This window comes from Pempheris klunzingeri, chromosome 10, assembly GCF_042242105.1.
Source record: "Pempheris klunzingeri isolate RE-2024b chromosome 10, fPemKlu1.hap1, whole genome shotgun sequence".
In the NCBI taxonomy this organism is placed as follows: domain Eukaryota; kingdom Metazoa; phylum Chordata; class Actinopteri; order Acropomatiformes; family Pempheridae; genus Pempheris; species Pempheris klunzingeri.
The window spans coordinates 11820809-11833866 of record NC_092021.1 but is presented as its reverse complement, the minus strand read 5'-3'; the positions used below and the strand labels follow the sequence as shown (position 1 = coordinate 11833866).

Genomic DNA, 13058 nt, shown 5'->3' with positions numbered 1-13058 from the left:
ACGCATTGGCACTAATACTATGCATTGATTATTCACATGCTTGGGCTAACATAAATTCTAGATTGAATCGAGCTAAAATGAGGTGTTATAAGGGACATTTCATTTTACTCCAGTGCAACTGAGATATTCAGTGGGTGCTGGTGTGGAGACAGTATGTCTCACTCGCAGCCCCCAATTTAGCAACAGGAATAGCAGCCGCAGCGAAAAGACAGTGAAATTCAGTAATTGGAGGAACAGGTGTCATTGTGAAAGCCTACTGTAACTTGACCCCAATCATTCACACTTCCTTTAACACCACCACAGAGGTGGCTGCGGCTCAGGAGGTAGAGCAGGTCATCCGCTGATCAAAAGGGTCGATCCCGGGCTCCTCCTGCCCATGTGGTGAAATGTGCCTGGGCTTCACACTGAACCTCAAATTGCTCCCAATGGTTGGTCAGCATCTTGCACAGTAGCCTACTGCCATTGGTGGGTGAATGGGTAAATGAGAGGCTTAACATTTCTTTCTGTTCTCACTGGGGAATCGCACCCAGATAGAGATTTTTATTTTTTCGTTTAATCCCATGATGCTCATCTTTTCTTTGTAAAAAGAAAGAAGAGCATTCAAGTTGTATTTTATGTTTTACGTGTTTCTTTTGAATATTTAACGCGGGATTCAAATTGTACAAACAAAAATCAGGTGAAACAGGTGAAATCTTTTTTTTCTTAATTTTTAATTTGAGAGCTTTTTTTTTAATTATAAATACTTCGGCTGACTCTCAGTCTCTCTCAACTCATTTGCATTTTCCTCTAATTCTTATCTTTGCTTTATATCTGTGCTACTTACACAAGTTTCTCATACTGTAAAGTACAGTAGATAGATAGATAGTAAAGAAAAGAGTAATAACACTGGACTAAGGAATATATACATCAAAGAGGGTATATACACATCGATGTGCAAATGTAGAATAATTAGCGGGACGGAGAACAATTTGAAAGAGAGATCAGGATGAGAGGTCCCTGCTCAACAGAGGTTAACAATATGGTACATTAATTAATATGGTATTCTGCTGATTGGCTGAGAGGAGTTCTGTATACTCTGTGTTTACTGTTGCCTTATTTTTGTACAGGAATATCAATTGCTTATCTGACAACCTTCTTCTGTTCTCTTCCTCCCGTCCTCTTCCCTGTCAGGTTTCAGACAGAGGAGGAGAGAGGTATTGTGGGAGTCCAGCAGTCCTCCAGAGACATGCCCTCATCTGGCGGAGTCCATCCCCTGTGAGGATCCCACCTGCTACCTGTGGCAGGTCCAACAAGAAGAAAGATGCACCCCCACTAAAGGCTCCTGCGGTCCTGGAGCTGCAGTCCAGAATGTGACCTGTGTCAACACTGAAGGTACTGCGATTTGCATCTTAAAGGAATAGTTTGCATTAAAATTAAAACCCTAATTTTCACCACCACCAGTTTTTTTTTTATAGCTGCTAAAGGCAGAAGGAGCTCCTTGATAGTTCAATATGCCCTTCTTCCAGCAACTATAACCTCTTTAAAGGAATGTTTTCGACAATTTGGGAAATATGCTTCAAAGTATCTAGGGGGAGTGAGCAGATTGCTAGATAGAGGATTATAGATTTACAAGTATCTGTAAAATGTATCAAAGCCATAGTAGAGCCATCAGTGCTGTGGTCCGGACACGTAATGTTATATCACGTAATGTGATGCATGAATTATCAGGTATGATATGATCCATTGTGCTAAGCCATATCATCACGTTGGGTGATGGGAGCATTAGTGTTAACGAAGCATTCATTATTCATGAGGGTCCATCACCAAGTTTATGGGCACAGAAAACATTGGCCTGATTAAAAGTCAGAAACGTAGCTTCCTGCCAGGCATTAATTGCTCATCTCCATAGATTATAAACCTAATTGCGTTCTTTTTTGCCTGTGTTTTATTATTCTGTCACAATGGATCATGTGTGTGTTTATCAGGGAGGCAGTGGAGGGTCCAAATGTATTAGTCAACAGGAGATTCTAATGAGTTTTGACAGGACAACTAAGAATTTGAGGTTTGGCAGGTTTGAGGAGAAGGGCTCATAAAATTATCTGCGGTGGATTTATTGCTAGTGAATGTTGACAAGTTGTTCACTTCCTTCCTTAATTGGCTTATAAGACTTACCATTCAAGCACATTAGTTTATTTTCACACACGTTTGCGGCAGTATCACATTGTTAAGTGATGCAAAATCCTGTAAGGAGCTCTGTTTTCACACAGTGGCTCTGTAGGCTGGGAGAGCACTGATATAGGTAAGGACTACAAGCATCATTAAGCACGACAATATGATTCACAATCTCACAGCTAATGCTGGATGTATGACAAGCAGTTAAAGCCATAGCAAAGAGAATTATTTCCATTTTCGACACTTGAAATTATTGAAATAAATGATAGACTTAGCTGAGCCAAATCAAACTGCCATCGCATATTGTCTTTCATCCATGGAGTACTAAAAAAGCCTTGTTGCTTGTCATATCTACACAAAGCATATGGAAAATTATATTAAAATGTTCAAGTGCTGTCATATTATTTGATGAATCAATGTTGGTGGGGAAATTAAGCCTTTCTCTAGTTTTATATTAGATTTTTTTTGTCATGAGTTGTTATGTTAAATATGCCTTTAATGAAAAAAAAAAGTTTTTGAGCAGGCTAGCAATCTGTGTGTCATGGATTTGACATTGCTGACAGTGTTAATTAATTTTATTCAAATAAAATTCACCATCTACAAGCTCATCACATCTACTAAAACTGACACCAAGTACTGTTCTAAAACCCAGTATTGCTATGTTTTTCTTTAATGAACTGAATAGAGGACAGATGGAAAAAAGATAATTAGATGGAGAGAATAAGTTCTGTTGCTATGATTATTATTCTCTGTACGAACGTCTCAGTGACCCTCTTTGATCATAGTCCAGTTTTTCCTCCAGATAGAATATGCTTTTAGTTACTTTTCTGTTCTGCTTGACATATCAATTTAGTAGACCTCGGAGAGAGCAGCTGCTAATTGCCAGTCTGTCTGCACATTCAGACTTGACACATTCAAGCTCCCCTTCTCTGTTACGTAAGAAGAAATGATGGACACTTTGTCTCTGCAACACTGTGATGTTGGATGAAGGCAAGAAGACATGCTTCTCTGCTGGGAAAGTAAAGTTCAAGCTTTCACCGGTCTCAAAACTCTGTGGACTAATTGTGTTTCAGGTCTTCTAAGATCAGGTTTTATTCAAGACCAAACGACCTCTATCCCCAAAAGATTCCCGATATCAAACAAAAAACCAACCCTTATGAAGAACATCTAATAAATGTATGTCTGTACACAGTTAAAATGAGATATATCAAGCAAATAACTCTGACTCACTACAAATTCCACTTCACATTGTTGCAGGCATGCTCTCAACGTTCTTCACAGTTTCTGTGTATACCACAACAATCTGAATGCCTTCACTCCACATAGCTCCTTATAGTGGGTGCATCGTTGTAATAGTAAGCAACATTCCACTTCAGGTCATCTGCTCAAACTGCTTTATTTGCCATTGGTTAAGCTGTTACATGGGCAATAGATCTCATTTGTTGCTGTTTTAAGAGATTCAATTATTTTCACCCACATGTCCAGCCCACTAGGCATCAGGACTTAGATTAAAGACTGAATGCGATACACTGCTTGTATGAGAAATTGTATATTTTAAAGTCAGGAGTGATATTCTTTCAGTCAAAGCAAGCTAAATCCAACCCTAGAGGTGTTGTTAGTAACATTATTTGACATATTTGGGTTCCTGTGGTGTTTTTCTGTTAAGAGCTTCAAATAATATTATAGTGTTTTACAGTTCTGCGGCGAGAGCAATGGGAGTGTGAAGCTCCTGTGGCAGGAATGTTTCAACTGACTGTGGAGAGAGTAGAAAATGCACACACAGCAACTTTTGGCTTGGTTTCAATCATTTTCGCTTTTTCCAAAAGTGCAGGAAATATCTGACAGGGTGAGACGGGCGCAGAGGAGGGAGAGGAAGGAGAGGATTTAGAGGTAATACTGACATACCTGCAAAGATGAAAGAATTGTTTACAGAAATATGGTACGTTGTCATAAACAGTAAACATCTGTCATACAGTATTTGTGGGCACACATATCTTTTAATAGGAGCAATTTGCTTAATAATCATACAAATAGATTAGGCGACCTACCCGTCGACCCGCTCATCTCAGCTTATCTTGTCTTGTTGTTTAAGGAAAGACATTTTTAATTGGAGGAAACTCAGTAAGCAAGTCTGTTAGTAAATGGGAGCTCTGGTTTCATTTCACAGCAAGCTTCTGCTTCAAATTGGGTCACCTGCATTATAACACACTACACATCTACTGCATCAAACTGTGCTCCCCTAACAAGTGTCTGTCAGGTTAGAGCTGACAACTTGGCTGTATGGCAACTTGTGGCCCCTTGTGAGCGTCGAATCTAAAGTCAACCCTGCTAGCTAAAATTAGCAATGGAGATGGGGATGGAGCCAGACAGCAAGACATTTGTGGCCAACATATTCATAATAACTGTGACTTATCGCTACTAGTACCTCTACTACTATTACTACCACTACTACCAGTAATAACAACAACCACAATGGAAATAATAGTGATAATCCTCGCTCCAATAAGTGAAAATGTCTCTTTCTTTCTCTCTGCACCTACAGAATCTCTCTTAAAATTGAATATATAAGTGACTGTTTTTCTAATTTATGTGCATTTTACCTGTGCAATCATCAGTATAAGAAACCCTGTGCAGCCCACAATCATATGCTGGCTCCCTAAATTGGCGCTCAGTCATCCAAACTGTGAGAACCCCTGACTTAAACCCTGCTTGGACCCTCAGCCCAATAATTACAGCTTTGGATCTTAACCTCTGGAATAACTTAACTCACTAAGTAATGGTAGCTGGATTTTTAGTTGATTGAAAATGACAGCGAAAATCTCACCTTATATCCTGGCTGGTTATGTTTTTCCATTGTCTCTTTCACTTCTGTTTAGTTGAGATCAAGATTATTGAATTGCTATACAAATAAAGCTTATCCTTTTATATCATGCAATAAGCTTGGGTTCACCTCAGCTACTGTATGTTGAGTTAACACATATTTACACTCGACTGAAATAAGGGGTGTTGTGGGTGTTTGAACCGGCAGGACCATTTAAGTTTGTGAATTTATATAGGGTGACAGGCACCTGAGAGGTATGGATTGTTTTTTCCTCTTTACTCCCTGATTGAGTAAGCATTTGGTTTCCAATTCCTCAGAATTACTCTGCATTTCAAGCCTTAAAACTCAAGACGTTGTCCAAGGAAAGACTATGCCTGTAGAGAGTAAGAGACAGCACTTTCCCAGTTAAGTTTATCTGATCCAGATTTACTTTATTATCTGTGGCTGTTCAAGCAATCAGACAACATCCGCTATCACGTAAAAGCCAGCTTTTATTGCTTAGCAAATACATGAGGTAATTGGCAAAACCACTCAGGTATGGTTGAAATGGAATAGACTGGCCAGGACTGTTCAGCTAGAAGGGTGAATCAGAAGGATCTACCACTGGGAAACAACATTTTGTTACTTGTATGACAAAATCCCTCTTTTATTTCTGTTTGTATTTTATTATTGCTGCTGTCTCTTTATATATATTGTTGGATAATGTGTTTTTGTGTGTGTATGTGTTATTATTATTTTTTTTTCATGTTACCTTTCACCTGCTTGACAGTGTTATTTCATGAGTGATTCATGCTCTTCTCGTCTGTTGACCTTGCTTAGATGGTCTGGAGTGGGTCTGTGCAGGTGCTTTTGACAGTAGAGTGTTAAAACCCAGAGAAAATCAGAAAAACATCAGGATGAAACAGTAGTCTTATTGTTCTATGCAGGGAATTACTGTCCTTTTCTATTTTCCTTCACAGAAGCCAGCTTGTTCATTGCACAATATGGACACACATCAAGTATATTTATCCTTCTCCTCACCTATCTGCTGAGACCTTACATCTGCTAGTCCATTTCATCGTGCTCAAAGATAAAACATTAGTAACATTAGAAACCATTAATGGCTGTACACAGAATATTATGTGCTTATGATGTTAGCGGAAATTCACAGTAGTTATGACAAATTATTACACGTCTCTTTATTGCTGACACCCATTATCAGTGTAGAGGGAAGAATTTTTTTCTGCTGTAGTAACTTAATTGCTCAGTTTAACTTAAATGAAGCAAGGTTAACGGCAGTCCCATTATACTTAATGTGATGTAGTCTTTTCGGTATAGATGGACCGTACAGGAGTGCTGATGCGTGAGCATGCTGATTGGTTGACAACTCTGGCATGATTTAGCAGTGTTTTTTTCAGCTTCTTTGACGACCATGCTTGATTTTAGACATAGAGCAGTTTTGTAAAATAATATAATACTGTATAATATTAAACTGTGTATAATATAATAATATTGATTGTACACATTTCCTCCTGGAAATCTTTTCAGGCTTGCAAATATTACTTGCTTTAATCTGTACTTATTGTAAGCATAGCATTACCACTGTAGAGCAATTTTTTGGCCTTCAATAAATGAGACTGGCTGTTTAAAATGTTCAAAATCATGTATTTGCCTTTTAACGTTTTATCATATCAATGGGCCTTTTTCTCAAAGGACATTTTGCTTTGTCACAGTAGGAAAAAGCACAGGTGTAGATAATCAAATGGCTGATGGCTGAGTTCCATTTAGGTGCTTTAGTTTCGGGGTGCTGGCCTTGTGCACGCTGGCTCACTGTCACAGCTTACTGGGACAGAGCCATCGTTAATGCTATTAACACCTGTGCTTTTCCTACTAGTCAAAATATCTGCTGTGAAAAAGACCTATTCACCAAACTTTCTTTTGTTTCTTATAATCAAGCCTGTTGAATCATCTTTTTAAATCTTTTTTTTTTCCTATTTCACGGTAATTGCATTTATTCTGATGTTCTGAATGTGCTTACCAACTTACTACAGTCTGCTGTTACCCCCTACTACATTACATATTGTAAAATTTATTAATTTTGTAAAATTATTCAAAAGGTTTTTTGAAATAACAAACCTTTCAATCTTTGGAGTGGAGAAGAAAAGTCTGAGTATCAGAGATGCATGAAAGTTTATGACTGACACAAGGCAGGTCTCATGGTGACAGCAGAGTTTCTATTTAAAACTGTCCCAGCATATGGCATTCATGCAGAGACTAAAGCTTTCAAACTTTGAACCATGTTATATGCAATTTTGAAAAACATAATCATATCATCTATATCATGTTAGCTTACTTAAGGAAGAAGTTGCATTATGTGCAGTTTTAAGCTGAAAGGAAGTATGTAGTAACCTACATTTGTTGCAAACTAAGTGAACAATAGTGTGGCATGTCACACAGGTAGTTAATGGGCACTTATGGGCTTTAACTAAGGCAATTTAATTTTTAATTTTTGCTGTATTAGCCTAACCCACTTTTGCCCCAGGCTTGGTAAAGTTTTTTGACAGCTCCAACTGACATGACAAATGTAATGTCACATAGCGTACCTGTCAACATGAAGGTGTGAAAGAGAGGGAGACTGTCTGGGGAGTCAATGCTCAACAACCCACCCACATAGAACCCCACTAATATGTATTACAAAACAACAAAACACTATTATTATTATTATTATTTTCATTATTAGATTTAACAGAGTATGAGTGAGTGCATGCTAACCTCTGCTTGCGGGTTGGGTTGCCAGGTACCACAAAGCATGTCCCACACAGGGACTGAGAAACACTTGAAATCCGGAAATCAATGGGAGAAATTACCAATCAGGATCAGAGTGGGAGAAGGGGTTGAAAATAGGGAGACAAACAATCAGGACTGTTGGCAGGTAGATGTGTATTGGCTAAACTTCCCCAACCTACAAACCCTCTGACATTTCTGAACCCAACAATAACAACTCAGCTATGTGTTTACTCACTATTAACTTGAACAGTGTCTGCTTGGCTGTCAATAACATTCAGCAGATGATGAACTCAGGAAAACAGTTCCAAACTTTTCTGTGCGACTGCCACTAATAATGAAATTCTAAATGTACATGTTTGACAGATACAGCAAAAACATTAATTAGTTACCCAAGCTACTTTGATGTTCACAGTGATTGTCCAATTTGCCTTGTTGCTTTTGCCTACCAGCTTTGTCTTAAAAGCTGCCCGCGCAGAGTGGATATGATTATTACTTTTAAGCAAAGGCGAGGACTTCTTTTTTTTTTTTTTTTTTTCTATATCTACCTGAATAATAACAATGAAGATTAATTGGCAGGTGGGCGAGCAGAATAGAAATCATGAAATTGCATGCAGGAGGCAGTGGTATTATATCTGAGTAAGAGCCCCAACTACAGAGCCCTGTATTAATAATGCAACAGGACCCGTAGGGCAGCCATCTATTTGCAGAGTCCCCCACCCCACGTAGCCTCACACATACATTACACACTCAAACACACACACATACATGAGTTGTGACTTTGGATCCATTTTATCATACTATTTTTCTTTAGGCACTGTTTCCAGGCAGAGCTTTGTGAGTCTTTTGTTAGTTTTGTTTGCTAACATATTCATTAATCTTTTGTGATTTTCAAGCAGCACAATTGTTGAATAATTACGGGTTTTCTACTGTTTGTAGAAAATACTTGGCAATAATACATCTAAGCAATTCATAAAACATGCCTACAGCTCAAGGAAACCTGCCATGCTTTGCATATTCTTCTGTGTCTTTATTTTATGTAAAACCTAAAGTTGTAATTGTCTCATCAAACATAGTCTCTTCAAAAACATGGTGGAATTAGCCAATGGTTGACTGGGTTCTAACCAGTCCGATGGTACTGTTGGCTGTCATTATCTTACTGTAACTCGTACTCTTAGTTCAATGGTTCAGCTTCTAGATTAGGCCCACACACTACCCAATAGAGTAAACTGAGTTTGTAAGATTTTGGCTGGTTTCTGTGCTTCTTCTGGCATTGGATTAGCTAAAACTATGAAGCCTTGTAACAACATGTAGCACGTAGTCATGACTGACTACGTGCTCAAGTGGTTGAAAAAGAAGTCTCTGATAAAATGTATAACTTATAATAACCAATCACAGCATTGTTTTTTTATGTACATTATGTATTAAAAGCAATTGAAACTTAGACAGATGTACAATTGGCAGCTCATGGAGTGAATATTGGGTGGGAAATCACAGTGTAAATCTTTTTATCTCATAGCTTTGAGATAATTGGAGTGTGAAAGGTTTCCTGAAGGATCATACAGATAATGTATGGCAGCCATGAGATGCAAGGCACACACTTCCATAGATATGATATTGTCCAATATACTGAATTGTCATTGTGTTTTCTGTTTTTCTGTTGGTTTTGAAAAGGTTATTTTACTCTTTGATTTGTTAAATGTTTTCTGTTTTGTCCAGTGGTGTTGTGCTTTGCCTGCGCTTTTCAATGGCATTGATTTGAATTTGAATGTACAAATCTGTCCACTACTGCTACTCTACTACTGTCCTCTGCCTGAAAACAATAGGTTTGATTTCTCTGTACCTGACAAACTATTATTCTCCAGCTATGCCTTTAAAAGTAAAACAAGAAATAAATGTTTCTTTAGCTTTAGATAAAACTTCTGGTTCGATTTAAAGCCTTTAAACACCATATTGCTGTATCTCATTGCACATTTTCTCATTCCAAGTGCAAAATAGGCCTCTTTACTTACAGAAACTATACAGTTACACATAAACTATATAGATGGTAAATATACAGTACTCAGTGTCTGTTCCAGTGAATGTAAGTCAGAAAGGTTGATTCATAGACTCTATTGTGCATATTGAGCCATAATCATGCACACTTTGTATAAAGCATGGACACAGCTTAAAATCTCACTGCCAGTTCAACTGGTGGTGCAATTATGTAAAATATTACTTTTCCCTTTCAAGTGCTGCAAAGTCCGGATCTTTGCTCAGTTAATGTAATGTATTTTGAGACGCACGTGTATTATTATTCTGGAAGCCCAGAAGTAGTTTTATTTCTTTTTTTCTGAGTTTTAAATGTCATTTTACAGTCATTTATAATACTGTCAACCATGAGACTCCTTCATATGCCCCAAGAGACATACTGTCAGTGTCACACCAAATTCTTGAGATTTATTTTTTGTATGTTCATTCCAGCAGCAGACCCCTTTGTCTTATTGTATCTTCAATAATGAAATAAATATTGGACTTACCATTACTTCGAGCAGACTAATATTTCCTGCTGTGTACACACCAGTTACTTTGATGGCTGGAGATCTCTGATGCTTTAACTTTATGGGTAAAAGGTTTTAAGACTCCCTAAGGGAGTCTTTCACATCTATCTGATGAGGTGATACCTGTGTTTGCTCTCTCCACTGCCCTCCTCTGCATCAAAGGTATTCGCTTGGAGAAGAAAAAAAGACAAATTGATGACAAATCTGCCCTGGGGTTGTTATTGTTAAACCATATTCCATGATGTAGAGGCAGAGTTCAACCAAGTTAATGATACTGCTGTGTGTGAGCGTGTATACAAAAACAATGCTTTGGCGGCTGCTGGCATTGTTTTGACATCAGGATGGCAGCCCTGTTTCTGAAATTGATCTCTCTCTCTCTCTCTCCCTCTTTCTCTCGGACAAAGATACCTCAGTGAAACCTGTGGCTCTCTGCTAACACTGGGCAGGGGCCAACACAAAATCTGGGGTATTATTCAGTCATTTACTGTCATGTGGGAATAGTTTCCTGTGATTTTTGTGTTTAATCACAGAAAAGGAAAGTCATTATTATGGAAGTAAAGAGAAAGAGCTGTGTCTTTCCTGTAGCTGTCTCACTCCTTTAAGAAGAGTTAACTGGGAGCTGTGATAAATATTTCATAACATGACTGCAAGATGAAGGCTGAAGGATAGCTTTTAAAACTAGCTCGGAATACCAATGGGATGGCCTTATAATTTTCTTTAGAAAATGAAACTCTATTTGTGTTTGACAAAATTTTTCTTACAGTTAAGGATGACGCCACGTTAAGTTTGGTGTAAATCTTTTATTGAGGAGATCATTTCCCCCAGAGCCCAAAGAATATATATTTTGCATTTGGAAACTTTGCCAAAATAGAAACTAATGATTTTAATTTTTTTACATTTAAAAAAAATCATTAAAAAAAACATGATACAAATTATAGTAACCAGTCCTTAAACTGGATACTATTTACAGCCGCAACACTATGTGTTGATTTAGCCTAATTATGTTTACACCTGGCATCAACATTTACAGTGTCAGCAATGAGATTAGAGATCGCATTATGATCCGTTTCCATGTCGGAACTGCATACCTCGTCAGGATCACCCATCCCCCTCTATCCCTGACAGTAAATACAGGCCTTTACAGAAAATGATAGAAAACACACAAGACTCTTAAGTAAGGCAGAGCCTGTCAACCTGGCTAACCATACAGTTGTACTCTGTGTGAACTGAATTACGCTTCATGTCAATGCGATCTAAAAGAAAACCTGCTCACGCCTTGTTTGTATATATGATTGGCAATCAGTCTCTCTTATTTGCTATTTTATGTCTTAATCTCATCCACCCAGTTGCATAAAGATGCCTGTTACAATGTTGTACTTTCTCTGTTATTCTCCTATACACTTGGATCCATGCACCCTTTACCTGGATTGGGATTGTAATGTAGCCCCGATGTGTGTTGGCTCTATTTACACAAGGTTATGACACTATCTGGAAGCTGTCTGATCAGGTCAAGATACATGCGTTGTAATAGGTCTCATCTTGGTTCATTTTGAATCTTTAAAGCTGATGTCTCCATTTCTATTTTCTTATCTTAACTTGTCCTCCTCAGGAGCAGATGTGCACAGTTCCCACTGTGTGGTCGACCCTCCCCTGACAGAGGTGGCCTGTGAGGTGGCCTGTCCTGCAGACTGTGTGGTTGGTCCCTGGTCTCCCTGGTCACCCTGCTCACACAGCTGTGCCACCAAGACAGCAGAGGGTCGGCAGAGCCGCACTCGCACTGTGTTGGCTATCCCAGGAAAAGGTAATGCACCATTCTCTCTCAGTGTTTTGATCCTTTTCTCACCTCCCTTGTTAATGATTCTGATTTCTTTGCTGTGCTTATTGTTGTGGTGATTTTGTGCAAAACTTCCCAGATAATCAGTTTTCTGCCAAGCACAATGTTACAACTAGGATGTTTCGTTTTCCTCAAAATCTCTCTTAATGAAGTGTAACTCTCTGTAGGTAGCATTGCTGGAATTATACAGTAGCAGTTAGTGTAATGTTACAGACAGGGTACCAACTAAAGACTAAGCAGAACCAATACAAAAAAGTATGAGTACATATCCACTGTTTACAGTACAGCAGTATTGTTACTGGGTGACAAGTCAGAGAGTCTGGGGAAGCCTGGGTGACAATACTGATTTCTGAAAAACATACAAAGCAGGTTTGAAGCTCCACTGATTTTGTGCATCTAAGTCTGTTTAGAGGTCTTCTGCATGAAATGCTGATATTCAAAGCTCAATGCAGCAAAAATAAAAATAAAGACTGACTGGCCTTTTCAAAACACTATGGTGAGGCCACAGTGTCTTATTTAGATATTTTGTCATTTCAAAAGCTGTTGAGGATTGAGTTGACCATCTGGGTTCTGTCTCGGGGCAGCAACTTTCTGCATACTCGTGTTTTTACGTCAGACAGCAGAGCTTGGCAGCCAGCGACAACCCATTAATTCCTGTAACTAAATGCATATCTGCAATAACAGCAGATGAAAGGATCTCCCAGTTTAAGCCAGGTTCCACACTGTGTTGTTTATTATTATGTTGCCGGATATCTGCTTGTTGGAAGAGGTTGTGTGTCCGTGCATGTGCCGTATTTGTGTTCATACTGTATGCATGCTTGTTTGTGTGACAGTGTTGAAGAGCTGGAGAATGTAAAATGGACTGGAAGGTGCAAGTGTTTATTAGGTTATAGTTCAGTTACAAACTCATCCTAGACCTTCTGTGGGTCACTGTTCACTTTAGAGCACT

At 38.5% G+C, this 13058-nt stretch overlaps 1 protein-coding gene across 1 annotated transcript in view; it reads left to right on the top strand.

The window, feature by feature from the left end:
• Positions 1 to 13058, top strand: part of thsd7ba (thrombospondin, type I, domain containing 7Ba) — a 121906-nt gene that overhangs the window by 48507 nt on the left and 60341 nt on the right. The window contains exons 6-7 of the mRNA XM_070838201.1: positions 1171 to 1371; positions 11885 to 12076. Coding sequence (XP_070694302.1) covers positions 1171 to 1371; positions 11885 to 12076 — 393 coding nt within the window. The remainder of the gene's footprint in view (positions 1 to 1170; positions 1372 to 11884; positions 12077 to 13058) is intronic.